The 26,071-nt window shown below is 41.6% G+C and overlaps 1 protein-coding gene across 1 annotated transcript in view; it reads left to right on the top strand.

Annotated features, from left to right (window-relative positions):
• The window catches only part of ABCG1 (ATP binding cassette subfamily G member 1), a 64,384-nt gene that overhangs the window by 25,031 nt on the left and 13,282 nt on the right, over window positions 1-26,071 (top strand). Inside the window, exons 3-7 of the mRNA XM_054165844.1 lie at window positions 17,106-17,223; window positions 18,960-19,092; window positions 20,449-20,499; window positions 24,100-24,245; window positions 24,936-25,059. Of these exons, the coding sequence (XP_054021819.1) occupies window positions 17,106-17,223; window positions 18,960-19,092; window positions 20,449-20,499; window positions 24,100-24,245; window positions 24,936-25,059 (572 nt within the window). The remainder of the gene's footprint in view (window positions 1-17,105; window positions 17,224-18,959; window positions 19,093-20,448; window positions 20,500-24,099; window positions 24,246-24,935; window positions 25,060-26,071) is intronic.

The raw sequence follows: 26,071 nt of genomic DNA, 5'->3' as shown, positions 1-26,071 counted from the left end.
CTTTTTAAAATGTCATTGTCAGTTTAGTTGTGGTCAGTGAAAAAGGAGAACATGCTGTCTTGGCTTTGGAAAACCAATGTGTTTTGCAATATAGTTTACAGGGACATGTAATTACTCTTTATGTGAGTCTCTCTTGATACTGATCTACATGAGTCTTCAGGTCATAAGCATAGCATATTTCTTCTTATGGACTTACAGTTTGTAGAGGAGGTAGCTGCTTTCACTACCAATTTTTTCTCAGCAGACCAATTGGATCAGCCAACATCAAGCTTAAGTTCTTGCCTTACTCCTTGCTTAAGTCCTATCTTACTCCTTGCCTTTTCATTGCACAGTTGGATAACCTAATTGTAAAAAAGGACAAAAAGTGTCAAAGGAAGTTGCAAGTGTTACTGGGAAGTGAACCAATCCAGAGATAAAGGTATAAGTGAAAGGGCTGTTAACACAGAGGGTCTCCTGATGATCCTATAAGGAAAATTCCTCTGGAAGTTTTCAGTATCCTCCTTCTGCAGGAAAATAGTAGCACATCAGAGTAGAAACATCTTGTTTAATCACTACATTTTTATGAGTGTATTTTCATGGAGATTTGTTAGGTCAAGGACTTTCTAATTAGACAGCTGATGACCAGGGCACTTAAAAATATAAGACCCAAGTTGGAGAACTTGCTTGATCTGACATAATGACTGAGACTTGGTTCACCCTCATCTGAGCATGTTCCACTGACCTCTGAAATGACTGGTTTGCAAGAAAAACAACCAAACAAAAAACTCACCACTAAAAGTCAAAGCTGAATTTTCTCTTTGCTTCAGAATAAGAACAAAATGGAAGCTTGAGGTGGAAACCATGCTTCTGTAAAATGAATTATTGCTTCCCATCTTGCTTTACTAATAATTTTTTAGGTAATTTAGAAGAGTGAGGATTTCCAAAACGCTGAATGATTCTGATGCCTTATTTTAATGTCCTGAAATTGAGAATTACAGTTCATTAGCTGCTTTTTTTTTTAAATGCAAATAATTTTACTATGTACATTTGAATTTTTTTTAAGTATGTGAAATAAAACTTAATATATTTAATGGTACTTATACTGCAGTCTAAGTGCATCTGGCAAATGATTGTTTCTATTTCATGTGTGAAGCATCAAAGAGCTTCCCTCTTGAAAACTCTCATCTTTACATGGGACATATTATTGACAGAACAGTTAATTGCTTAGGGTGTGTGGTTAGCAGCAAGAGTCAAGCTTTGTTCATGCTCCTCTAAGCTTCAGCTAATCCAGAATACTAAATATAGGTCAGCTGGAGCTTTTGAAAACAGATGGAATTTTTGTAGTTCATGGTAGTTCAATGGATGTATGTCCCTACAAGGCTGCCAACTTCTCCAGTTCCTAATTATTAAGGAAAGTAGAAATCAGGCTGCTGAAAGACACTTACTCTAACTCATTTTCATTCCAGAAGCAGCAATGCCCTGTGCAGTGGGTTTTGTTTGCAATATATTCAGCAATGACATGAAACAGAAGATGGTAATTAGTTCAATGGTGTTTAGAGGATTTTATATTTAGTTTGCTGACAACGAAAAGTGTTTTAATTTGGGCAACTTCATTAGTGTAAATATTCAAGAAGAGAGATAAAAACAGAGTTGTTCTAAGTGAAACGTGTTAACTGGAGGTGATTCTGTAATCCAGGATTTATTTACACACACACACTTCAGGTTTTCCTTTATATTTTGCATTCAGGAACATAGGTGTTATGTCTAGTACTAGATAAGTGCTAAAATAAAGTTTAATGTATTCTCCTGTGTTTCTATTTTCATGAAAGCCTTGGGAGTTGGGGAGAAATGGACAGAATTAGTATGGCCATTTCTGAAAATAAAAGTTTCCCAAGACACATGCTCCAGCTGTCCATATGGCTGGCCACAGGCATATCCTGCTGCTGTAGGAACTTCTTCAGCCTCAGCAGTTCTTTTAAGTGTGACTCCTCATTTACTGAATTCTTCCCATTATGAAGTCCAGTTGCTGAAGTTTCTGTCCATGTCTCTGCTCCTGAGAGTGGAGAGTTGAATTAAAGACTCAATGTATGAGTTTAAAATTTGTTTTTTAAAATTGCCTCTGATACTTGCTTCTGAGTCTTTTACAAAGGGCCCTCCTGGCTCCAAGCATTCCTCAGCCTGCTTGTGGAAGAGAATGGGATGGGAGCAGTGGCAATGTGAAGAGGTGGATGTGCTTCTTGAGATTTGCAGTGCAGAATTGTTTTGAGAGGGTGGAAAGAGGTGGGAGAAGGTTCGCAGGAGTAGTTCAGGAGGTCAGATGTCCAGGGTACTCACGAGTTGCCTGTTCTTCAGAGAAATTTGACTAAGACTACTCAGACCAACATAAAACTTCTATTTGTTTGATGTTGGATATAATATTTAGAGTTATTAAAGCTAATTTCTGAAGTGTTATTTTTGTAAAGGTCAAACACTGTGGCAGCTCTTAAATTGCAGTGACCAGGTTGAAAACATTTTTCAAAGTCTAAAGATGTGGCTCCTTGTCTGTGTGAGGGCTGTGGACAAAACGTTGTCTTAGGAGCGTGTAAGTCATGGCAGAAGTATGTGTTTTAAACAATGGTGCTTGTTTCTAATTGTCTGGGAAAAGCTGTGGGGTTTTCCTATGCAGTTTGCAGGGGCCAGTTCATCATATTCTGGTTTGTCCTAGAGATTGTGGTAAAGATGTATGCAGAGATATCAGGGAAAGCTTTTCTTTACACTTGAAGTTCTTCAAATTAGGTATTGCTGTCAGCCCAGCTTGAAGGAAAGAGGTGCCTCATATCTTGAGCTCCTTTTGCTGTAACTGTAGAAAGCCCCAAAGCCTTCCTCTCTAGACCTCAAACAAGTAGGTAGGAGAGAAGAGCCAGAGTTTTAGTTTTGCTTCTTTTCTCTTCCTACTTTCTTGCTCTGTTTAGAATAGAATACAATAGAATAGAATAGAATAGAATAGAATAGAATAGAATAGAATAGAATAGAATAGAATAGAATAGAATAGAATAGAATAATATAGACTAGACCAGACCAGGTTGGAAGAGACCTTCAAGATCATCGCATCCAACCTATCATCCAACCCACCTAATCAACTAAACCATGCAACCAAGCACCCTATCAAGTCTCCTCCTAAACACCTCCAGTGATGGTGACTCCACCACCTCCCTGGGCAGCACATTCCAATGGACAATCACTCTCTCTGTGTAGAATTTCTTCCTAACCTCCAGCCTAAACCTCCCCTGGCACAGCTTGAGACTGTGTCCTCTTGTTCTGGTGCTGGTTGCCTGGGAGAAGAGACCAACCAATTTGTTGATGTAAGTGGGGAAGGCTTGAAGGAAGAAAGGAGACACTAACAGTAATAAAATGTGGTGACTGAACAGCAAAGAGGAGATCCAACGTAGTATTCTGTAAAGGAGAAAGTGTTTCTTTTTCCCTAATTGCAGAGTGACCCAACTGAATCTGCACTTGGAAATAAAAGCAGATGGGGCAGTTCAGTTCGTAACAGCTGCTGGGCTATTTTGGAATATCTCCTACTTGAAGAATTTATTTTTTTTTCAAAAGGGAGGGGATATTGGGAAAGGTTCTGGTTTTATGTTTGTAAGACTGTGAATAATGCTGTTTGTACTTTGAGGTATAAAGGTTATGAGAAATTATGAGAAATTGCTTTATGCCTGACTGGCATACGTAAACAGCTTTCATCTCTAAATGTATGTATCAGGCTCGTGACTTCAGTTTGTCATTCAAGGCAATGCGTCAGCCTTTCATTTCAAATTGTGTTGGCTCTTCTTTTGTCAGGAAAGACCTTTCTTGTGTGCTTAAGTAACAGAAACAAAGGCAATTAAAAAAAAAGGCAGCAAAAAAGCAATTATCAAACAAAGATTAGGCTATGCATATCACTTTGAAAAGACGTTTCCACTAGATTCAGAAGAAAGATGAAGCAGTTTGTCATTCATACTTTTTTTGGTGTGTGTCCCCTTTCATGTTTCCTAGGGGTTGAAGATAAAATAGGGTAGCTATTTTCTGTGCAGGCAAAGTACAAGCTATGCCCCAGATCTCCAAATGCTTCAACATGTAAATACTGCTTCTGAAGCCATCAGGTCTTGCTGCAAGTACAGATTTATTTGCATTCACGTTGGAAGGTTACTTTCGTTCATTGACCCATTTAATTGTCATTCTCTATCCTCACTTGCAGGCATATGGCTTCATGTGCATGTTTATGGAAGATGAATAGCTTTAACTCTCAGGCAAAAACATTCAACAGAGAAACCAATAGAAATGAATCTTGCTGTGGACACAGCTAATTGAAGTAAATAGATGGGACCTATACATATATAATCAGAATAATTCTGTAACCTGCATAGAAGTCTGTTACCTTGCTCTAGGAACATATAAAGGGAACTATACAGAAGAAGTTGAGTACAAGGAAAGGCTCAGAGCAGCTGTCCAGTGGGACTCATATCACCCAATATATATCTTTAACAAGCAAGTTGTCTAGCAGTTATCTGGACCTGTTACTGGCTCAGGCTGCATTAATGGGTTACTTACACACTTCAGCTCTGCCTGATCATGGCTGTAAAGAATGTAGACTTAAAGGGGGCTTGCGCAGAACCCATTCATCTTGCAGCATGGTGGGGAGCTGCAATCAGTAATTGCAGGAGCAAGGAGGTGTGCCAGCATGCTGTTGACTCCTGTTCTTCTGTACTAGTGGAAGAATGCATATTTCAAGAAAGTTTGTAAATTCTGTGTCCACCCTCAAGCACTTTCGTGTCCTGTTACTTGGTGGTATGGACTCTGTGTATATAAACTCTTGTCTTCTTCATAGAGAAACATTGCCTGGCCAGCAGATGTAATATAGACAGAGAAGGTGAGTGAGGTCATACAGTCTATGAAACTTTCAAACTCAAATTGCAGGGTTGCAGAGCTTGCAGTCTAACAGGCTTTCATATCTAATTAGTTATTCTGAAGAAAAGCAGTATTCAGATGCTAAAATAATCTGATGAGCAGCCTGCATAATAGAGAAGGAGCATGGTGCACACACTTAGTTTGAAGTTTCAAAGACATAAAGTCATAGTCAGGGCTTTTTTTCTGTTTGACTGCACAACGTGGACTGTCAGTTCCAATTTTTGCATAAGTTAAATAGCTAGTCCAGGGATCTGAGACACCAGTGAAATTAAAGGGACTTTTCAAATTCTTCATAATCTACAGTTTAGTTTCAGATTCTCCCTCTGCTAGAACTGAGTTTCTCTTCTGGATTGCTGCAAGAGCTCGAGCCCACCCAGCCAGCAGTGAAGCACCAGCCTTTTGTTCACTTCTACCCCTATCCAGTGGGATGAGGAGAAGAAAATAACAACAGAAGACTTGAAGGTCAAGAAAAAGGCCAGGGAGGGCTCACTCAGCAGTTATGGTCATGGGCAAAAGACAGACTCGACTTGGGGAAACAAAATCAATTTAATTTAAACAAAATCAACACCAGTTGAGTCAGAGTAGGACAGTGATGAATATATCCAGATCTTTAATAAATATACCTTCCCCCCACCTCTCCCTTCTCCCTGGCCCAGCTCTGCTACCTTCTACCCCACAGCAGCACAGGGGGACAGAGAATGGGAGTTGTCAGTCCTAGTCCATTCCATGTTGTTTCTGCTGCTGCTTCTTCCTCAAGGGGAAAACTCCTCACAGTCCTTCCCTGCAGCAACATACTGTCCCTCCCACAGGACAGTCCTCCGTGGGTTTATCCAGCTAGCATGGGTCTCTTCTACTGGCTGTAATCCTCCCAGCAACAGATTGCTGCAATGTAAGCCTCTCAGAGTCATGGCCTTCCTTGGGATCAGTACCCCACTGTGGTGTGGGATCCTCCTTGGGCTGCAGGTAGGATTCTTTTCCACCACTGATCTCTGAGAGCTTCAAGGACTCAGTCTGACAGCCATCTCACCACAGGCCAAAGGGGAATGGCTGCTCTGGCATGCCTCCCTTGCACCTTCCTTACTGAACTTGGTACTCGTATAGGGTTTCTACCATGTAGCATTCCTTTCCAACTCTGAAGATTTTCAGTACTCAAGAGGGAGGCACTCAAGAAGGTTTTCTCTTCTTAAATATGTGATTGCCGAGGCGCTGGCTGGCTCAGCCTTGGCCAGAAGTAGGTCTGACTTGGGGTCAGTGGAGTTTCTTGAAGCATCTTACAGAAGCCATGCCATAGCCCTCACCTCCAATACCACCAACCCTCCCCCCCAGATACAAACCCAACACAACTGTCATCTTCTCATCAATGCATTCTTTTATTATGCAATATGGCCTACAGTGACTAGCATAAATCTTGGTGTGGAGGCTCATGATCTCTCTAGGCTCCAACCGATTGTGTATTTTACTGATTTGCCACCGAAGGAAGTTAGCTGATAAGTTTAGCACAAAGGAGGTATGCTGACAGAAGTCAAATCTTGGGCACCCACAAAAACAAAATTCCAAAACTGCTTTAAAGTTTGTTCTTAAGCATTTAGTTTTTGACTAACATCTAGTCTTCCAAAACATACTTGGACTTTTGAGACTTTGAGCTGTTCATTCTGGTTAAGTTTGAACCAAGTGCTACCACTGTGATGCTGTGTTCATGAGCTAGTAGATAGCTTGAAGCAAAAACTCAGGGAGCTTTGAAGGGTTCTCAGTTACCAGAGTGTGAAGCTAGTGCTGTATAGTAATGATAAGTAAAAGAACCAGTGCCTGATACATTTGTACATCCTGGCCATGGACAGGATGCTGGTTTTGATGTGTTCATAGGCTGTGGAGCCTCCTATGGAGACTTTCAAGACCCATCTGGATGCTTTCCTGTGTGACCTGTGCTAGATTCTATAGTCCTGCTCTGGCAGGGGGGTTGGACTTAATGATTGTCAGAGGTCTCTTACAACTCTTAACATCCTGTGATCCTGTGATCTTGTACATCTGGAATGCCAATCCAACTGAAGATTTCCAGAGTTCCATTTGTATGCTTAATTCTTGCAATCATGCAAGCAAAGGAGGGACCATGATCAAACTGACTGTGTTGATACTCATTTTATTTGTGACTGATACTGAAATCAGACATGATTTTGCTGGCAAAAAATGAGGTTTGTCACAATGTCTAAAGGTTTGGTTTCCAGTCTAAGTTAATTGTCCCAAACTCCCACTATAGTTTAGGGAAAGTGCACTTCCAGAGGATTATTTATTGCTTCCCAGAATAGGAATGTAAAACAGATAGAATTAATTACCTGTTGGGTGTGCCTGTTTCTATTGGTAATTTATGGCTCCTAAACAATGAATTTAGGTTAAGTATCAGAGTTTTAGACATACAAAATTAGCAGATTGCAAGCTACATGGCTCACTGTGAGCATGGGCTAAGCTCTCCATCTGAGTTAGGAATAATCCATCCCATGATCACTAAGTGGGAAATCTCCCATAGATCAAGAGCAATATGTTTAAGAAGACCTGGATGTGGTCTATATTAAGAAATGCACTTTAGTCCACCACAAAGGAAGAGCTTTGCTCTCAAGGAGGATTTCTTTTTCCTCTTCTCTTCTCTTCTCTTCTCTTCTCTTCTCTTCTCTTCTCTTCTCTTCTCTTCTCTTCTCTTCTCTTCTCTTCTCTTCTCTTCTCGTCTCGTCTCGTCTCGTCTCGTCTCGTCTCTTCTCTTCTCGTCTCTCTTCTCCTTTTCTCATATTTTTTCTCCCTTTTCTTCTCCCTCCTCCCCTCCCCGCTCCTCTTTGTTGTTATATTTGCCTTTTCCTTTTCTTTTCCTTTTCTTTGCTTTTCTCCTTTTCTTTTTTATTTCCTCTTTGCTTTTTGCTCTTTTTTTTCATCTTCCTTTCTTTTCCTTTTCTTTTTTCTTCTCTTTCTGTACAGCATGAAAAGTTCTACTTTTTTATGTTGAAAGGAATGGATTTCTCATTTCTGAATTGAAAAGCACTTTGAGGCAAGGAATTTGAATTTGTTACTTCAAGTACTCACTTAGCTTTTCTGCACTCTCTGTCCTTATGTTTTAGTGCCTGGCCTGCTGTTTTAGAGACATTTACATAAGGAAGGTCATTTCTCTGAGGCAAGGTACAAGAATACATTACAATTGTAAATTCTCTTAATTGTCCTAAAGCAGGGCTCAGAGTTTAGACAATGGAAAATCCTACTGGGGCCTGTGAGTAGCACAGAAATAGTTGTATGTGTGGATTCTAAATCTGAAGTGAAAAATGATTCAAAAAAAGGTTTCAACTTGTGTTACACAATTGCTGGTGGAAGCCATGAAACAATGATCTGTGAGTTTTCATATAGGTTTTATTTGGTAGACACTTAGCTTAAACTTGTTTGTTATTTCTTGTGTGACTTTGCACCCCCAGGCTTTATAGAGGTACAGTTCAGGCCAATATACAATGAGTCAAGTTCCTATTACTAAAAGCAATATAATTTTTCACTGTGTTTGCCAGGAAAGCTGTTTCTGTCCCATGGGTTTTCTGGAAGTTAAAAGATGCCTTTTTTGCATCTAGTCCACCCCCCCTGCCAGAGCAGGATCACCTTGAGTAAGTCACACAGGAACGCATCCAGACAGGTTTTGAATGTCTCTAAAGAAGGAGACTCCACAACCTCTCTGGGCAGCTTGTTCCAATGTTTTCATACTCTCGGTGAAAAAGCTTATCCCTATGTTCATATGGAACCTCCTGTGCTCCAGCTTGCACCCATTGCCCCTTGTCCTATCATTGGACATCACTAGGAGCCTGGCTGTGTTCTCCTGACACTCACCCTTCACTTACTTATAACATTAATGAGGTCAATCCCTCAGTCTCCTCCAAGCTAAGGAGACCCAGGTCCCTCAGCCTTTCCTTTTAAAGTAGATGTTCCACTCCCTTAATCGTCTTTGTGGCTCTGCACTGGACTCTTTCAAGCAGTTCCTTGTCCTTCTTGAATTAAGGGACACAGTATTCCAGATGTGGCCTCACAAGGGCAGAGTAGAGGGGAAAAAGAACCTCTCTTGAGCTACTAGTCACACCCCTTCTAATACGCCCCAGGATGCCATTGGCCTTCTTGGCCACAAGGGCATATTGCTGGCTCATGGTCATCCTTCTATCTACAAGGACCCCCAGGTCCCTCTGAGGACAGTCCTGGTTCATGGAGTTGCTCTTTCCCGGATGCAAGACACTGCACTCACCCTTGTTGTATTTTGTTCAATTTCTTCCCTGTAATTCGCGTAAGTTGAAGCCTATTTGAGCTCATGCTGTTGGGAAAAAAATGTCCATTTAAGTAATCCCCATCAAGAATTTATTTTTTAAATTCAAATTATTTAAATAATTGTCAATTGATACAGATAGTCTCTCTCATCAGAAAATATTCCAGCTCTTACTTAGCAAACCCTAACTGTAACACTGAGAGGAAAAGGAACTGCACTGACACAGTGAGTAGGGAACACAGTAACCTGTCTGGTTGATAGAAGAATTTGACATATATGGAAAACATCTCTCTAACAATATGTCAAATTAGAAAAACACCTTGGCTTTAAACTAACTTTGATTTAGGTGAAAAGCTCCAAGTATCTTCATCTTATCACTGGGAAGTGATTTCATTTTTGTTTTATACAAAAATAAAGCCAAACAAGCAGTCCAGTTGGAATGGCCCAGCATGAGTTGTGCATAATGAATCATTTCATTTAACTGTAAGTCCTATTTGTGTTTCAGAAAGGGAAAGGAAAAGTATCTCAAGAGATGGATTCCTGGGTGGCACAAACCACTGGAAGGGCTGTTGTGTCTCCCCCCCTGCAGCTTGTGAAACACATTGTCTTCTCCTGGCCTCGATGATCCAGCAGCCCATGCAGCTGCAAACAAGCCCTCTTTGTTCGTAGTTTTCCAGGAGCCGTTTCCAGGTGGTCAGGCTTGCTGTCCTCACTGCTTTTGTAGGTGCACTTGAAAGCCAGCTCAGGGAAAGTGATGAGAAGGTGGCCCAGGGAGAGAGGGCAGAATGACACTGCCCACTTCAGTAACATCATCTTCCATGGCTGTAAGCTGCTTCTGAAACTATGCTTTGAATAGCCCAGACCCACAAACTGGGCCATGATCTTGCAGTGTCTGATAGCCACCCTGCACATCTAGCATATGTAGGGCCGTCATATTTGCATGCTGTCTGACTGTTGAGTTGTAAAATGGAACTGCAGATCATCAAGGACTTGTCTACATGCACAATTATGTTAATGATGCACAAAGAAGAGGAACCTGCACCTCTAGTCACGTGCAGATAGACTGTGTGGTTATGACTGTGTGCTCAGAAATTATCAAAGTAAATACAAGATATTTACTGTCATTGCCTTCACAGCTCTGCAGCACCAGCCTGTTGGTCTTCTGTTAGTGCATATCTGCTTCTGGGGTTTAGAAAGGTGCTGACTCAGTGCAGGAGGGGACAGAAGAAGTAAAGCATGAGGGTACTAAGACAGACTCCATGGGACAGCTATATGGGGTAGCTTCCTTCAGGAACTTCACATAATCTCTGTGCTGCCATTCCTTGCTTAGCCCTGCCTGATGGGGTTTAAAACTCTGTTAGATGAAGCAGATTGATGTAGTCCTTGTAAACGTAGATGTTGTGCTATGACAGTGGCTTCTTCTCGGGAGTGAGAACAAGGGCTGAGGTGTAGAAAGTGCCTGATATGTTGTGGGCATATTTACATCTAGATGTAGGGACTTTTAACTGTTGTAAAAAGGAGAGCAAAACATGCTTCCTACCTAATGTTTGATTACGTCTACAAATGTTTCTAGTGTAAATCCGGCCTTGGGCTGTTACCTCTGTGTGTGTGTGTTTCTTAACTTGTTCTTCTCTGTAGAGTTTCTGCTAGCATGCCCCAGTGTTCTGATACAAATCTAGAGTCTACAAATAAAATGACTGCCAGATATCATGAGGATGTTTACTCTCTTCTGCAAGCTCTTCCTCTAATCCATAAATCACCAGCTTTCCCTTTAATATGCTATATGACCAGGTTAGTCTGGTTTTCCCTTATTTGTGTTGATGCACAGTAGGTAATCCAGGGAGAAGAGTCTTTGACCATCAGGGCATGATGGATCTCAGGGTTTGCTAGGAGCATTTTTCCGTAGCGGAAGGACTCCCTGCTCCTGCCTCAAAGGGAGAAGGATGAATGTGATGTCTTGATTCCACTTGCCCTTATTCAGGTTTTGTGTTGGAAAAGTCCCTTGGCTTTGGCATAACTCTTTTCATTGCAACAAGAGGAAATGAGAGTTAAGCCCATAAATTTTAAGAATAGGAAAATGTGAGGGAGTTTCTTTAATGGAACAGGGTCACAATACAGTGCCAAGAAACTGTTGTGGTTTCTTTTTGTGATTTAACAAACAATTTGGCTTATGGTTCTGTAAAAGAACAAATTTGTGTATTGAAACTTATATTGCTTTTTAAAAAGCACACTGATTGTTGGAGGTATTACAGTAAGGCAGGTATGGTAACATGGTACTTGCCTGAGGTGTCTTCTGTACTTTCAGATGGATGTTTCTGAGAAGAAATATAGCACATCACATCTGAAAACACACCACAAAAAGACATAGAAATATTGTCCTTGCATTGTGGGTTGTTGGGGTTTTTTTGGTTGGTTGTTTTTGGTGTTTTGTTTGTGGGTTTGTTTGTTTAATAAAGAAATGGTACACTTATACCTGGTTGCAGATAGGGAGTGTGGAAAGAGCAGGTTATGATGTCTTTGGTTTTAGCATTTAAGTGTCAAACACCGCTTATTTTGTGGCTTGGTTTTCAGTAATTTATAGCTTTGCCAAACTTGAGCTGCTTGAGTTGAAATGTCCTCTGTTACCTCTTTGCTATAGTGAATTTTCTGAGAAACCAATGAGCAATTCCAGGCCAGTAGTACTTGCTGGATACCAACAGCTATTTCCTACCTTCAGAAGAGCCTGTAATGAAAGAGAAACAGTTCAGATATGTTGGGAAGAGCAAATCCTGCTGTAGTTGCAGTAAGTAGGGAAAGCCTTCTGTGTTCACCCAGGACCCAAGACAAGACAGGCTCGTGATGCCTACTGGTGGATGCAGAATTAGGCTACAACACATAGAAACTTGTGTGGTAGACATTTCTCTGAGTAACAAACAAATATGTTACTGGCAATGAACTGGAAATGAACAAAGCATTTTAGTCCAAAACTTAGAGGTGGTATTTACTTGAGGGAATTTGCTGTAAGGGTAGGAGTGCAGTTTGGTTTCCTTTTTTCTTTGGTACTGATTCAGGCACTAAAGGCATGTGCTTTGAAGCATGTGCTTCTACTCTACATATGAGGAGAGGGTAGGTTGCTTCTTTTCAGATTAGTCATACATTTTGTTAGAGTGGTAAAGCCAACTATCCTCAGAAATCATGTAACATCCACAAGGAAGCAGACAAACCCATCAACCTGTTTCTCCCTTGCTGAGTCCTATAGTAAAAGTTTTGGTGGCTTGAGCAATGAGAGTTCCCTTATCATCTGGAGAGTGACTGGAGGTCACTCTATCAGTTCATTAAACAAGGAACTGCTTTGGTCTTTGTGCTGCAGCCAGGCAGTGAGGGAAATCCACCTCTTGAATGGGGGTCTGTTCAGGCCAGTCATGCGTTTCTGGCTGTGAATCTGGTTTAATATCTCCGTGCCTGGAGTTTGCTTTCTGTGGTAAATCCTAACATGGGAAAATGAAGCATGTTTTGCTTCTTCAGAGAATCAACTGAACTCTGGAATGTCATGTGAGGTGAAATTAAGACCCAAAAAATTTGCATCACTTGCATTTTCTGTTTCAGTTTTGTTTTCTTACTTCTTTCATTCATTTTTTTCAGTGGGTTGGATTGAGAAAGTTCCCAAGTGCTTTTTCTGGTTGCTGATGGTGTATTAATATTCTGTTGACAACTCTGTTTTAACTAGTTCTTGAAAACTGGTATTTGGATTCCCATAGACATCAGCCCTTGAGCGTATTTTTAAGGGTGAGATTGAAGTAACTCCAGGAGAGCACATGGAAAACTGAAAGGCTCCAAGATGTTTGCAATTGAAAATCAAGTTTTAAGACAAATAACTGAAAGTCATGATGCTACACTTGGTCTTGATGTAGACTAGACTAGACCAGACCAGGTTGGAAGAGACCTTCAAGATCATTGCATCCAACCCATCACCCAACACCATCTAATCAACTAAACCATGGCACCAAAGCACCCCATCAAGTCTCCTCCTAAACACTTCCAGTGATGGTGACTCCACCACCTCCCCAGGCAGCCCATTCCAATGGGCAATGAAAGTCCAGTCCGGTCACCGACATGGTGCTCAAACTAATATGCATCTTGGAGTCAGTTCACTTCTGAGATGAACCCTTTCATTAAACTCTGGGGTACCAAAACTTCTTGCTGCATCTGATGAGCCAGTGGCCTAAGGAAAATGAAGTAAGACAGGTAAATGGGGAGTGAAGGTCATCAAAAATTCCTGATACATGGCAGAGGGATCTGAAACTGTCCCTGTACTGTAAGAATGCAGTCCCCTCCAAATGCATAATCTGTTTCTCGTGAAAGACATGTGGCCCAATATAGAAGTTTTAGGTCAACTGATTCAGTTAAAGATTAGCCTCAATATTCTGAAAGGGGAGACTGTAGTTACTTATGGACTTTTAATTCCTTCTAAAGGATTATACTGGGCACCACACTACTGCTACAGTGGCAAATCTTTTTTGTGAGTTTGCTAAATTAACCTTTGTAATAGAAAGGCTTCTTAAGTGCTTGCAGTCAAAAGAAGAGATAGTTTTGAGTCTGGAGGAACTTTAAATGCCAGTGATTGGGATCCTTATCTAATGGGTTTTTTTCCTCTGTTTTTTCTTAAATCATGTTCTTACTGTTTTGCAAATGAGTTGCAGCAATGTGGCTTGCTCTGGTTTAACATTGTGTGCTGGGCACTTTTAATGGAAATCTCCATCAGAGGGGCAGAAATAAGTGCAGGTGAGGGGGAAGATACTGCAATTAGAGGTAAACTCATTATAGTTTGGAAAAGTGACTTTAATGGATGTGATGTAAATCTTACAACTATACATAGTGTGAGGAAAGGCTTCAGTTTTAGGTAACAGTAAAATGTTTTCATGTAGTAAGTGTGTGTTTTAGGCTGTATTCACAGCTGCACACATTCTTCAGTGAGGGGCAAGAAATGGTCTGTAACTGAAGCACAAAAGCAGAGACTTGTCAAATGATGACAGCAGACTCAAGGGGCCTCCAGGTAAAAATAGTGTAATGAGCATAATATCATATGATTAAACAGCTCCTGCTCCTGCTCCACCACCACCATTTGTGCACCCATCCCAGAGCCAGGAGCAAGACCCTCAGCAGCCAAGATACCACACAGAGGAGCTCAGCCCCAGTAAAGAGGCCCAGCCAGCTACTGTGGATGATACTGGAGGAGTCCTCAATCATTGCCCTACCTAGCCGGGGGGCCACCAGGCCCCCCGGCCTTTGTTGTCACCACCACCATCACCCAGTGTGCACCATAGGCACTCACCAGAGATGAGAGGAGGATCCTCAGCCCAGATGGGCTCAGCTTAGGGCTCCTGCCCTTCCTGGTGGCGATTAAATAGGGGAGTGGGAAGGAAGGGCAAAGTGGACACACCTGGGGTGGGAGGAGACTCCAATAGAGCCCAGGTGATCTGAGGTTTGAGTGGAAAAAGGGGGTAAATGGGGCAGGTGAGGGACTTTAAGGGTGTCAGGTAATGATAGGACTAGGGGGAATGGAAAAAAAAATTAGAACTGGGTAGATTCAGAATGGATGTTAGGAAGAAATTCTTCACCATGAGGGTGGCGAGACACTGGAATGGTTTGCCCAGGGAGGTGGAAGAAGGTAGGAGTTTTTAGGGACAGGCTGGATGTGGCTCTGGGCCACCTGATCTAGTGTGAGATGTCCCTGTTCTTGGCAGGGGGGTTGGAACTGGATGATTCTTGAGGTCCCCTCCAACCCCAACAATCCTAGGATTCTATGATTCTAAAACAATTTTGCAGTTTAGGCTGGATGTTAGGGAGAAATTCTTCACAGAAAGAGTAATTTGCCATTGGAATGTGCTGCCCAGGGAGGTGGTGGAGTCACCATCCCTGGAAGTGTTTAAAATAAGACTGGATGAAGCACTTAGTGCCATGGTTTAGTTGATTAGGTGGTGTTGGGTGATAGGTTGGACTTGATGATCTCGAAGGTCTTTTCCAACCTGGTTGATTCTGTGATTCATGCTCCCCTATAACTGTGAGCAATATTTAGTGCCCTGATCTTGAAACTCATGAGGAGCTGACAATTACAAAACTCTCACAAGAATAATTTACCCCAGAAATCTGGGTAAGAGCAAGCATATATAACAGAAATATAATGGAGTTATATGTCATGTTCTGTCATGTTGATCAGAGCAGACTGGAAATGGAGACACACCACATGTTGGACCTGGTGAAAGAAATTCTGTCCCAACTTGGCCAGCTTCTGATCAGTATGAGAAACAGTTCTTAGCTGTGTATAACCTCTGTGTGTGGTAGGTGCAAATAATTGGTGGTAAAACAATAATAGTGGCAAAATAAATGGTGGTTAAAAAACAAAACAACTCTAATGTTTGAAACCCATAGAAATTGAAAAGGCTTGCAAGGTGTGACTGGTTATGATTTTATTTAAGGGACAGTATGAAGGACTTTGTAGATCTCATTTAGTAAATATTGTCATATTTAAAGGTTCTGCTTTCTTTGTTGCACATTTCCTTTAAATGATGATTCAGATGGTGACGTTGGCATGAGGGGCAAGCTTGTGGACTCTCCGAGGTGCCACAGGTTTCTATCTTTGAAATAGCTGTTCCTTTTGATAGATTTCCTCTGCTCTCATTCTTAGGATTTGTGCTGTACAAGGGAAATGTGATGTATTGGTTTAAGCTGACTGGCCCCACTAGAAGGGAAGAGGGACTGGGGACAGGGGACGTGGCTATCCCCACTCTGCAATGGTGGTGCAAACTACATTGTTATTCTACACCATGCTCATTGCATGACAGGAAGGGGTTGGCCAGGGCTTGTGGGACTTGAAATATGTTCTATAGCTTGTAAAGTTTCATGTTCCAGGTTTTTTGTGGGTTTTGCCATGGCTTCCATGCAGAGGTGCTTCCCTTTTGATGGTCCTTTGGTTTTGCAGGTGCAAGCAAAAAACAAAAGGGAAGTTCATTCTGAAAATCCAGTCAGTGCTCTCTCCACCCTCCCCACCCAGTCCTTGTGCCTTAAAATGGGAATCACACAGGACAGGATGCATGCAACTGAGTCTGAACCTGGAATTCTTGTTGGGGTTCAGTTTGCTTACACCTAGAGTAACATGGAATTTGAGGTTTAAATTAAGATTTATTAACAAAGTTACTTAAGAATGAGATCATTGAGGTTGTTTCTGTGGTTATTCTAGAGCAGCTTTGACTGAGGGCATTATTATCTGAAGTGGATTAATCTAAATGAGAAAAAAAAAAAACCACCCTATGTGTTCCTAATCAGGAAAAAGTATTTCTCTAGGAATTCCTGTTCAGAGAGTATTGTGGTCAGTCAGCCTGCCTGGACAAGCCTTTAGATTTCTTACGATAAAAGGGTCTTTGTGGTAAGAGAATTAAGTCTTTTCCTGTGTGTCTGTATTTCTTTGTCATACCTCTTTCAGCAGGGAATGAACAAATGCACATGTCTTCACCCTTGAGGTCATGGCTGTTACTCTCCAGGAAGTTTTGGTGAGAGGGCAGGATTTTGGCATGGAAGCTGCTGTGATTGGAGGACAGTCAACAGAGTTATGTTAGCTGTGGAGTATTAGATATTTTAATGGACATGCCAGGATCCTAATAAAATACTCTGAGAAAACACTTAGAAGATGGCAGCAAGGCTTCTTAACCCTGTTGGAGTGAATCAAAAGGGTGTGATCCAGTAATCTTACCAAACTACTTGTTTTGCTGGAGGAGGCTGCTGCCCCCACTCAGAATTTGGCTTTTGATAGTTCCTGTAGTGTATTCAACTTACTATTATCCTCTCAGTAGGTACCTGCTAATTTGTCATCATTGTTTAATGGAGATATATTTTCATTGCCTCCCAGTATATGATTATGAAGGGTGCAGTGAACTTTTCATTCTTCTTTCAGGTTATAAGACCCTTTTGAAAGGAATTTCGGGGAAGTTCAGCAGTGGAGAACTTGTAGCCATTATGGGTCCTTCAGGAGCTGGGAAGTCAACGCTCATGAACATTCTGGCAGGTTACAGGTCAGTAAAAATAAAATTCCCAACTAAGACAAGATTGCTTAGCCTCATGGCTCCTTGCTGACAACAGCAGAAGAAATCTCACCCCAGTGTCTGGAGAAACCAAATATTTCACAAGTTTTGAGTTAGATTCTTACTGCTTATATTTTTTCTGTCTGTCCCTCTCTTTTCACTTGGGATTCTCCTCACAGCCAAGCTTAAGAACCGGCTGAAGGACAGAGCTCAGAGGGTTGTGGTCAGCGGGGAAGAGTCTAGTTAGAGTGCTGTGGCTAGTAGTGTTCCCCAGAGGTCAGTACTGCATCCAGTTGTATTCAACATACTCAGTAACGATCTGGATGAAGGAAGAGAGTGTGCACTCACCGAATTTGCTGATGATACTGGGAAGAGTGGCTCATGTGCCAGAATGCTGTGCTGACATTCAGGAAGACCTGGAGAGTTGCATGGAGAGTAACCTTATGAAATTCAGCAAGGACAAGTAAAGTGTCCTGCACCTGGGGAGGAATAACACCATGTACCAGTTCAGGTTGGGGACTGACCTGCTGGAGGGAAAGACCTGGAAGTCCTAGGGGACAGCAGGCTGACCACAAGCCAGCAATGTGCCCTCGTGGCCAAGAAGGCCAGTGGCATTCTGGGGTGCATCAAGAAGAGTGTGGCAAGCAGTTAAGGGAGGTTCTCGCCCTCCTCTCCTCACTCTGGTGAGGTCTTCTCTGGAGCACTGTGTTCAGTTGTGGGCTCCCAAGTTCAAGATGGAGAGAATTCAGTGCAGAGCCACTAAGATGATTAGAGGTAGGGAACACCTGCCTCATGAAGAAAGGCTGAGAAGCTGGGGTTGTTCAGCCTGGAGAAGAGGGGGGATCTCATTAGTATTTATAAATACCTGAAGGGTGAATGTCAGGAGGATGGAGCCAGACTCTTCATAGTGGTGTCCAGTGATAGGACAAGGGACAGTGGACACAAACTGAAACATGGGAGATTCCACATAAACATAAGGAAAAAACATCTAAAAGGCTTCACTTTGAGGGTGGCAGAGTGCACTGGAACAGGCTGCCCAGAGAGGTTGTGGAGGCATTGAAAACCTGCATAGACATGTTAAAATCCTGCCTGGATGTGTTCCTGTTTGAATTCTGCTTTAGCATGGGGGTTGGACTAGATGATCTTTGGAGGTCCTTCCAACCCCTACCATTCTGTGATATATCTGCTAACAAGTCTCATCCAAAAATAGGAAGCAATTTAAAGTCCAAAACACACACACAAAAAATCTCCTTTATAGTTGTGTAACAAATCTGACTCAGTGTCTTGTGTTTGTGATATTTTTTAAATCACATTTTGTAAACACCTGAGAAAAAAATGATCTTTTTTAGTCATCACTTCAGTAACGTCAATATCTTCTTGACCCAGCATCAATGTTTGAGATGACTGTGGTTCGCCTTCCTGAATCCCCTGCTGTATAAAGTATCTCTGTGATACTGTCATTAGGGCACAAGGAAGAGGATAGAGATTTTTTTTCAGACCTTCACATCAGACAGCACACATTTTGTATTAACTTTGGGTAATATTTTCAGCAGCCTTGCATGAAGCCTCTTAGGAAAGACAGTGTAATCGTGAAATTAATTTCTATCCAGTGCATCAGTTCTTTTCCACAGCAAGTGCTAACTACCTAAGATTTCCACACACTCAGGCCTGTGGCAGCACGAGAGAAGGCAGGATTCACTTCTGGTTGTTTTCTTGCTTTATTTCAGAGAGACGGGAATGAAAGGAGAAATCCTCATCAATGGACAGCCTCGTGACCTGCGCTCCTTTCGCAAAGTCTCCTGCTACATCATGCAAGATGACATGCTCCTTCCTCATCTAACTGTCCAGGAAGCTATGATGGTGAGCTTTGTTTCTTACCCTAATTTATCTGGGTGGGAGAAAATGGAAAAACCTCTGTGTGTTGTGCCCATGTTCTTACTCCTGGTAATGCCATAAGCTATTATCTCGATTAGATTCCCTTCAGTAAGAGTGCTTGGCCTTTGATAATGCCTTGAATTCCATTTCAGGTTGTCTGAGCTTCCTTAGCTTACCACTTTCAATTTGTGACTAGCATTATGACTTGGAAGAAAATCTAAGGCTCTACTCCTTAGACCTCCTAGAAAATGGAACCTGAAATTCTGCACAGAATGAACCTTTGTAGTGGCCATCTTTTTTCTTGGGTAATGGATGAGTAACCTGGCCTCTCTTTCTCCCCATCTTCTATGTTCTGACTGCAAAGTGTTATTTTGATTCGAGAATCTCTCTCTGTTACTTATACTCTTTTGTGCCTTGTCTTTAATAAAGGTACCATATAAAATCTCTTCCAGTTCTTCACAGGAAAACAACAAGAACAGAACAGAATAATCCCAAGTCTTACAAGCAATGTAAACACTTCCTTACTGTTTTTCATAGCTTCAAGAATTTTACTAATTGCCAGTTTAACTAGTCAGTCTAGAAGTGTCTGTTGCTCCATTTGAGAAACAAACAAGTTTTTCTCAGAGGATGTTGCCAAAATAAGGTTAAGGTTGCTCATGCTATATGTCATTATTTAAGGACAAGTTTTAAGGCCAGAAGAAATCACCCTAGTTTTTATGTGGCTAATTTCCTGCAAAGGCTCTTACTTGAACATCATAGTAGAATCCCATAGGAGTACTTGTGTAGAATTGGGCCCAGATGATGCTTACTGTCTAAATTAATCAATCATGGCTCTGGCAAAAATAATTACTTAATGGTTTAATTGCTTCTAATAAGGGTTAATCATCATGTTGTGTGAATCTGCCTTTTAGGACAGCAGATGACATCTTTCACAAGACTGTTTATTTCTGTACTCATTTGTTCACATCCTGGAGAACAGTAGAGTTTGGTTATCCTTGTGATGTGCACAAAGCACAAATAAACTAATGCTGGCATTTCCTGAGAAGTTGGTGACATGACTCTCCCATCTTCCTCTCAAGGTTTTAGACTTGCAGAATGGCCTTTCTAATATGCTTTTTGCCAGATGCTGGAGTGATCACTTAAGTCAGATATTCTGTCACCTACTACACAGGCATATGTGATGCCTGTAATTTGAACATTACAGTTCAGCTGAATCTTTTCCTGAGTGGGTTGAAAAAAGATTAAATGGTACATTAGGATGTTGGGCCTGAGCCATCCACTGTAACTGGTTGCTGTGCTTCAGACAAGTTCAAAATCAAATTCCATTGTATTGTATTCCAGGTATCTGCACATCTGAAACTTCAAGAGAAAGATGAAGGGAGGAGAGAAATGGTATGTATACTTCCCATTGAACTGAGAGGTTTTGGGGATGCCAAAGAGGTTGATGAAGTGAGCTCTGTAAAGCAGACATTTTTATCTATCATTTAATTTCATTGGACTGGTATCATTATGAAGGTATGCTTACTACACTGTCTGTGAAGTTTGCCTTCAGTTTGAGACTGAGTAGATAACTGGAAAAGATCTGAAATAAATTCAGAGGTTGGACAGGATTCTTTTTAATGTAACATGGCACCTTAGATTCTCTTACATGCGTGTTTGAGGGCTCTGACATCTTGTATGTGGTGAGATAAATCAGTCCTGTCTGGCAATGGTCAGTCTAGGCCTTAATTTTTCCAAGGACTATTGAGAAATTCAGCAATTCTTCTATTTTGGTGCACTGAGTAGACCCTCTGTGGGCAAATTAGAAAATCATGTAGCTGACTGGAGGAAGCCACCTTGCAGGACTCAGCTGAAACCAAGTTGTGCAGCAAGAAGGAGGAGATGAGGGGACAGAGGAGTGAGAGTGGAGCATGGACATGAGAAAGTTGTGATCTGCTGTTTCAGGAATATGAGAGACTTTCTCCTCTTCCACAGATGCCAGTTGAATTAATTTTTTTTCATAGAATGGCTTAGGTTGCAAGGGACCTTAGAGATCATCTACTCCAACCTCCCCACCATGAACAGGGACCCCTCTCAACCAGACTTGTCAAGGCCTCATCTAACTTGGCCATAAACACCACCAAGGAGGAGGCATCCACAACATCCCTGGGCAGCCTATTCCAGAGTCCCACCATCCTCATACAGAAGAACCTCTTCCTAAGATCCCCTTCTTCTTAAGACCTACTCTCCCTCAGCTTAAAACCATTCCCTCATGTCCCAGTGGCTAGACACCCTTATGAAAAGTCCCCCACCAGGCTTCCTGTAGGATCCCTTCAGGTACTGGAAGGCAGCTATAAGCTCCCCCTGGAGTCTTCTCTAGGCTGAACAACCCCAGCTCCCTCAGCCTGTGTTCATAGCAGAGATGTTCCAGACCTTGTGGCCTTCCTCTTTTTTGTCTGATTACCACTCAATTATTATTATAGAATACATAGAATAAACCAGGTTGGAAGAGACCTTCAAGATCATTGCGTCCAACCCATCAACCAATCCAACACCACCTAAACAACTAACCCATGGCACCAAGCACCCCATCAAGTCTTCTCCTGAAAACCTCCAATGATGGCGACTCCACCACCTCCCCAGGCAGCCCATTCCAATGGGCAATCACTCTTTCTGTATAGAACTTTTTCCTAACATTTAGCCTGAACCTCCCCTGGCACAGCCTGAGACTGTGCAGAGACTTTTTGGTAGCCCAAACTTAACTCATTGGACTTAATCATTTGAGAGGCGTCTCTTACTCTAGTGAAAGATACCTCTGACAGTAGTTGACATGATTCTTGAGCAGAGGTTTGTAATGGAGAAGGTGAAACTGCTTCTGACTCACCTGGTAGGAAATATGCCCTTTGCCTGAAATGTGCAAATTATGGCAGCTTCAAAGGTAGGGCAACCATTTTTGTGGCTGTCTTTTATCTGTCTTTGTTTCCAAATTGGAACATTTGGCATTTCTGCAATCTCAGATAATCCTTGAAAATCAGAGAACTCTAGAGAGGGAAACTTAGAGAAATCAACATACATTCAATATAACTTAAGATTGCTTTCATTCTCAAGTACTGTTTTTAAATAAGCTAAACAGCTTTGTGAGGTTTTTTTTAATTGAAAATTACATATTTTTTTTTAGCAACAGCTGTTAAATTTTGTTTGTACTTAGAAAGTCTTAATTCATTTACACTTTAGGAAGTTAGGCCAATCAAGTCAATTCACTTGTTCACACTTCCACTGTAATTACAGACAGCTCTTTGAGGAAAAACCTGAGCTGTCTGCACTTATTCAGCACATGCTAGAAGGAAAGGAGTTTTCTGGTTAGTGTTAACAGCCTGTGCTGGACTAGATTATTAATGTGACTGTTGTGAATTGTGAGGTGCTTATCATAGATACATCTTACTAATTTATGCACTCGTGTTCACAAGAATACAGGTGCTTGTTTAAAACGGGCACAGGTGAAAAATCCTCCAGTGAAACACAATTTATCTTTCTAGCTGACCTAGCTTGTGCTGCCCATGTCCTTAGCATCCCTCCAACAAGTAAATGGAAAGGGAGTAGTTGGGCTCTTCTCTTTGAGAAGGAGGGTTAGTGGGTTTTGTTCTTGTTTTATTCCCTTTCACTGAGAGAGGGGAACCAAAATCAAGGTAAGTGAAGATTCAGGCTCTGATTGGTCTAACCAATTGTACTGGTTTAAATTGACTGGCCCCACTAGAAATGATGAGAGATGGAGGATGGCGCTGCCCCACCCCTGCAGTGGCACAGTGCAAGCTGGGGCCTATATTCTACACTATGCTAATACCATGCTCTCTGCATGGCAAGAAGGGTGTTGTCTGGGGCTTTTGGGACTTGAAGTATATTCTAGAGCTTGTAAAGCTTCCTGTTCCAGATTTTTTGTGGTTTCTCCTCCCCCACCCCCTGGATTCTGGGCAGGGGTGTGCCTCTTTCTTCTGCTTGCTTTTTTTTTTGGTTAGTTTTGGGTTTGATTTGGTTTGGTTTTTAGTTGCAGCAGTTTGTGTTTTGTTGGTTCCCCTGCTGCTGTGTACACCAGAATTTCCTGTTTTCTTTTGTGCAATCTGGTATCACTGCAATAGAGTAGTGAATTGTCCTTATCTTAACTAAGATCTCTACCTCTTGGGTCACTTTTCCCTCCTGTCTTGGTTGGGGGTCTTGTGAGAGCAGGTTGTGTTAACCAATTTTTACTATGTCTGGACTTCCATTTCTGCCTTTTAAGAGGTGGATCTTTTTTATTGTAGGAGCAACATAGCTTGGATTCACCCATTTTTATGTCCCTGTTTGTACTGATGCCAAAGAGCTTTTTTCCTCATGGCTACCAGGCCAGATCTATAATCACTGAAACAGAAAATTAATTTTGGGATTGTTCTCCTTCTGTTGCGAAGACCCTGGGACAAGCTGTGCCCTTCCTGAGGCTGTGCCTTGAGAAAATCCTGAACATTTCAGAGTAGGTGTGACAACTGAACTGACTCTGAGGAGAATAAAAACATCTGAAATCAGTGTCCACACTTTGAAGAGTGGACTGTGAGGAACAGATGAGATAAGAGCAGGTCATTGCTCTGTAGAAAGCACTGATTTTTGTTTCACAATTCACCAGTTCCTTGTCAAGACGGCCTAGAAATTCTGTTGAAAGAAGCTTTTTGGTTTCATAGTGTAGTAACTCTGTAAAACTCTTAATATCCAGGGAGTGTTGCAGAAGAGCTGGTTTTCCCTCCACACTCACAGTCAAGGCTTCCTTCCTGAGACAGATCATGTAAGACAAAGAAGTCAAATTTGGGTCAAAATAGTAAATCATGGCCTGTTGAGCCCCACTGAATGTAATAAATGCTATATAGAAAGACTTTGGTGTGTGGATGGTGAAACAGTCATGAGCTATTTCACATTCTCTGTGAAAATCAGTAAAGAGGTTTTTCTTTTGTGCTAAAAAATTAAATGATGCATTGTTGTGTTTCCTTCTAGGTAAAGGAAATATTGACAGCCCTAGGTTTGCTGACCTGTGCCAATACTAGGACTGGGAGTCTTTCTGGAGGCCAGAGAAAGCGTCTTGCCATTGCTTTGGAGCTGGTGAACAATCCCCCTGTGATGTTTTTCGATGAACCAACCAGGTACTTCAAGGTCAAAAAAGAAAGATGGACACATACTGCTTTAGATAGTAGAAGAGTGCTGCAGAAGGGTTATTCACCATTAAATCCTTGGGATAGGCTCATTTCGTGTTGCCTCTAAGTACTGAATAAGGCCAAAAGAAACAATTTGATTTGGGTACTTGGGTCACTGATGGAACTGCCAGACCATGGGATTGTAAATGATTTTTAAGGGAGAAGCAAACTGATCAGGAAGGAAGAGGAAAATATTTTCATATTGTGGTGTGAAGTTTGTTTTGGTTTTTTTTTTCCAATCAAAGTTAGCTTCAATATTAGCATTTTAAAGTGTGACTTTTAATAATGAAAGTGGCATAGTTAGAATCAAATTCTGTGATCAGTCTAGGAGAGGAGGCTGATAGAGCTATGAATATGGATCTGTTCATTAAAGTTGGGAGGATTTAAGTCTGCAGTCCTAAAATGTAGAAGTCCCTTAAGGGAGCTTTGAGAATACTCTGTTTTTCATTCTCAGGCATGCTTCCAACTTAATTAAAAGACTGATGGAGAAATGCAAGCATAAGGTTGACATATGATGAAATGAAACTCCTCAGCTTTTATAAAAGGATAATAGTGAATGACAAAAGTAGCAAATACTTGTGCTAGTTTTGAGGGATGCCTATGAGCCTGTGGATAACAGACTTCTTCCTTTTTATTTAGTGGCTTGGATAGTGCATCGTGTTTTCAGGTTGTCTCTCTGATGAAGGCTTTAGCCCAGGGTGGCAGGTCCATCATCTGCACGATTCACCAGCCCAGCGCTAAACTGTTCGAGTTGTTTGATCAGGTATTATTCTCAAGCTCTTTCTTTTCATCTGTGATATAGGTAGGTTATGTTTTCAAGACTACATTCTTTTAAGTAAAACCAGGAATAATTCTAGTTTATGGTTCCAAACCAACCAAATAAATAAATAAGAGCAAAATGCACTTTTTCCCCAGTGTCAGCAGTGTTGCTGGTACACATTTTTATCCTAGCTCTGTGGATTTAAATTCAGATTATATTCATGTGAAATAAAATAAATAATTGAAAGGAATTGTCAGTTGAAGATCTTTTCACCAACCTAACAGCAGAATGCATGTTTAGGTTAGATTTAAATTTACTTTAATCTCGTTAGGAGGTTTGAATTAAACCTGCGAGAGCTAAGAGAAAACTTACTACTATACCATAGGTGAGCAAGCTCTTGCAGACTGCCAGGCAAGGAGATTTATTTGAAGTCAATAGTGTAGCTAAAAGTAAGAATAACCAAACTGCTAACCATTACTGTGCTGTTACACCTCTCCTTCCGTTTCTGCATTCACCAGTGGCATCTCCCAGCCCAAAATATACATAGCTTGTGGACACTGGATGGCTTGGCTCTACACTTTCTTGCCTATTTTCAGCAAGGAAAATGGAATTAGTCTGTTTCTTTCTTAATGTACTTTGAGTCCTGGAGAGAATGTTTGCAGAAGTCAAACTTCAAGCATTTAGTTTTCCATCAGATGTAATTCCATGCAAAGGTCTTTCCCAGTTGTTATCACAGTATCACAGTAACTAAGGTTGGAAGAGACCCCAAGGATCATCAAGTCCAACCTGTTCCAACAGACCTCACAACTAGACCATGGCACCAAGTGCCACGTCCAATCTCCCCTTGAACACCTCCAGGGATGGCGACTCCACCACCTCCCTGGGCAGCACATTCCAATGACGAATGACTCGCTCAGTGAAGAACTTTTTCCTCACCTCGAGTCTAAACCTCCCCTGGCACAGCTTGAGACTGTGTCCCCTTGTTCTGGTGCTGGTTGCCTGGGAGAAGAGACCA

The sequence above is a fragment of the Dryobates pubescens genome, chromosome 12 (assembly GCF_014839835.1).
Source record: "Dryobates pubescens isolate bDryPub1 chromosome 12, bDryPub1.pri, whole genome shotgun sequence".
Classification (NCBI taxonomy): Eukaryota; Metazoa; Chordata; class Aves; order Piciformes; family Picidae; genus Dryobates; species Dryobates pubescens.
Note: the sequence above shows the minus strand (reverse complement) of the source record. Positions and strands in the feature narration are given on the sequence as shown.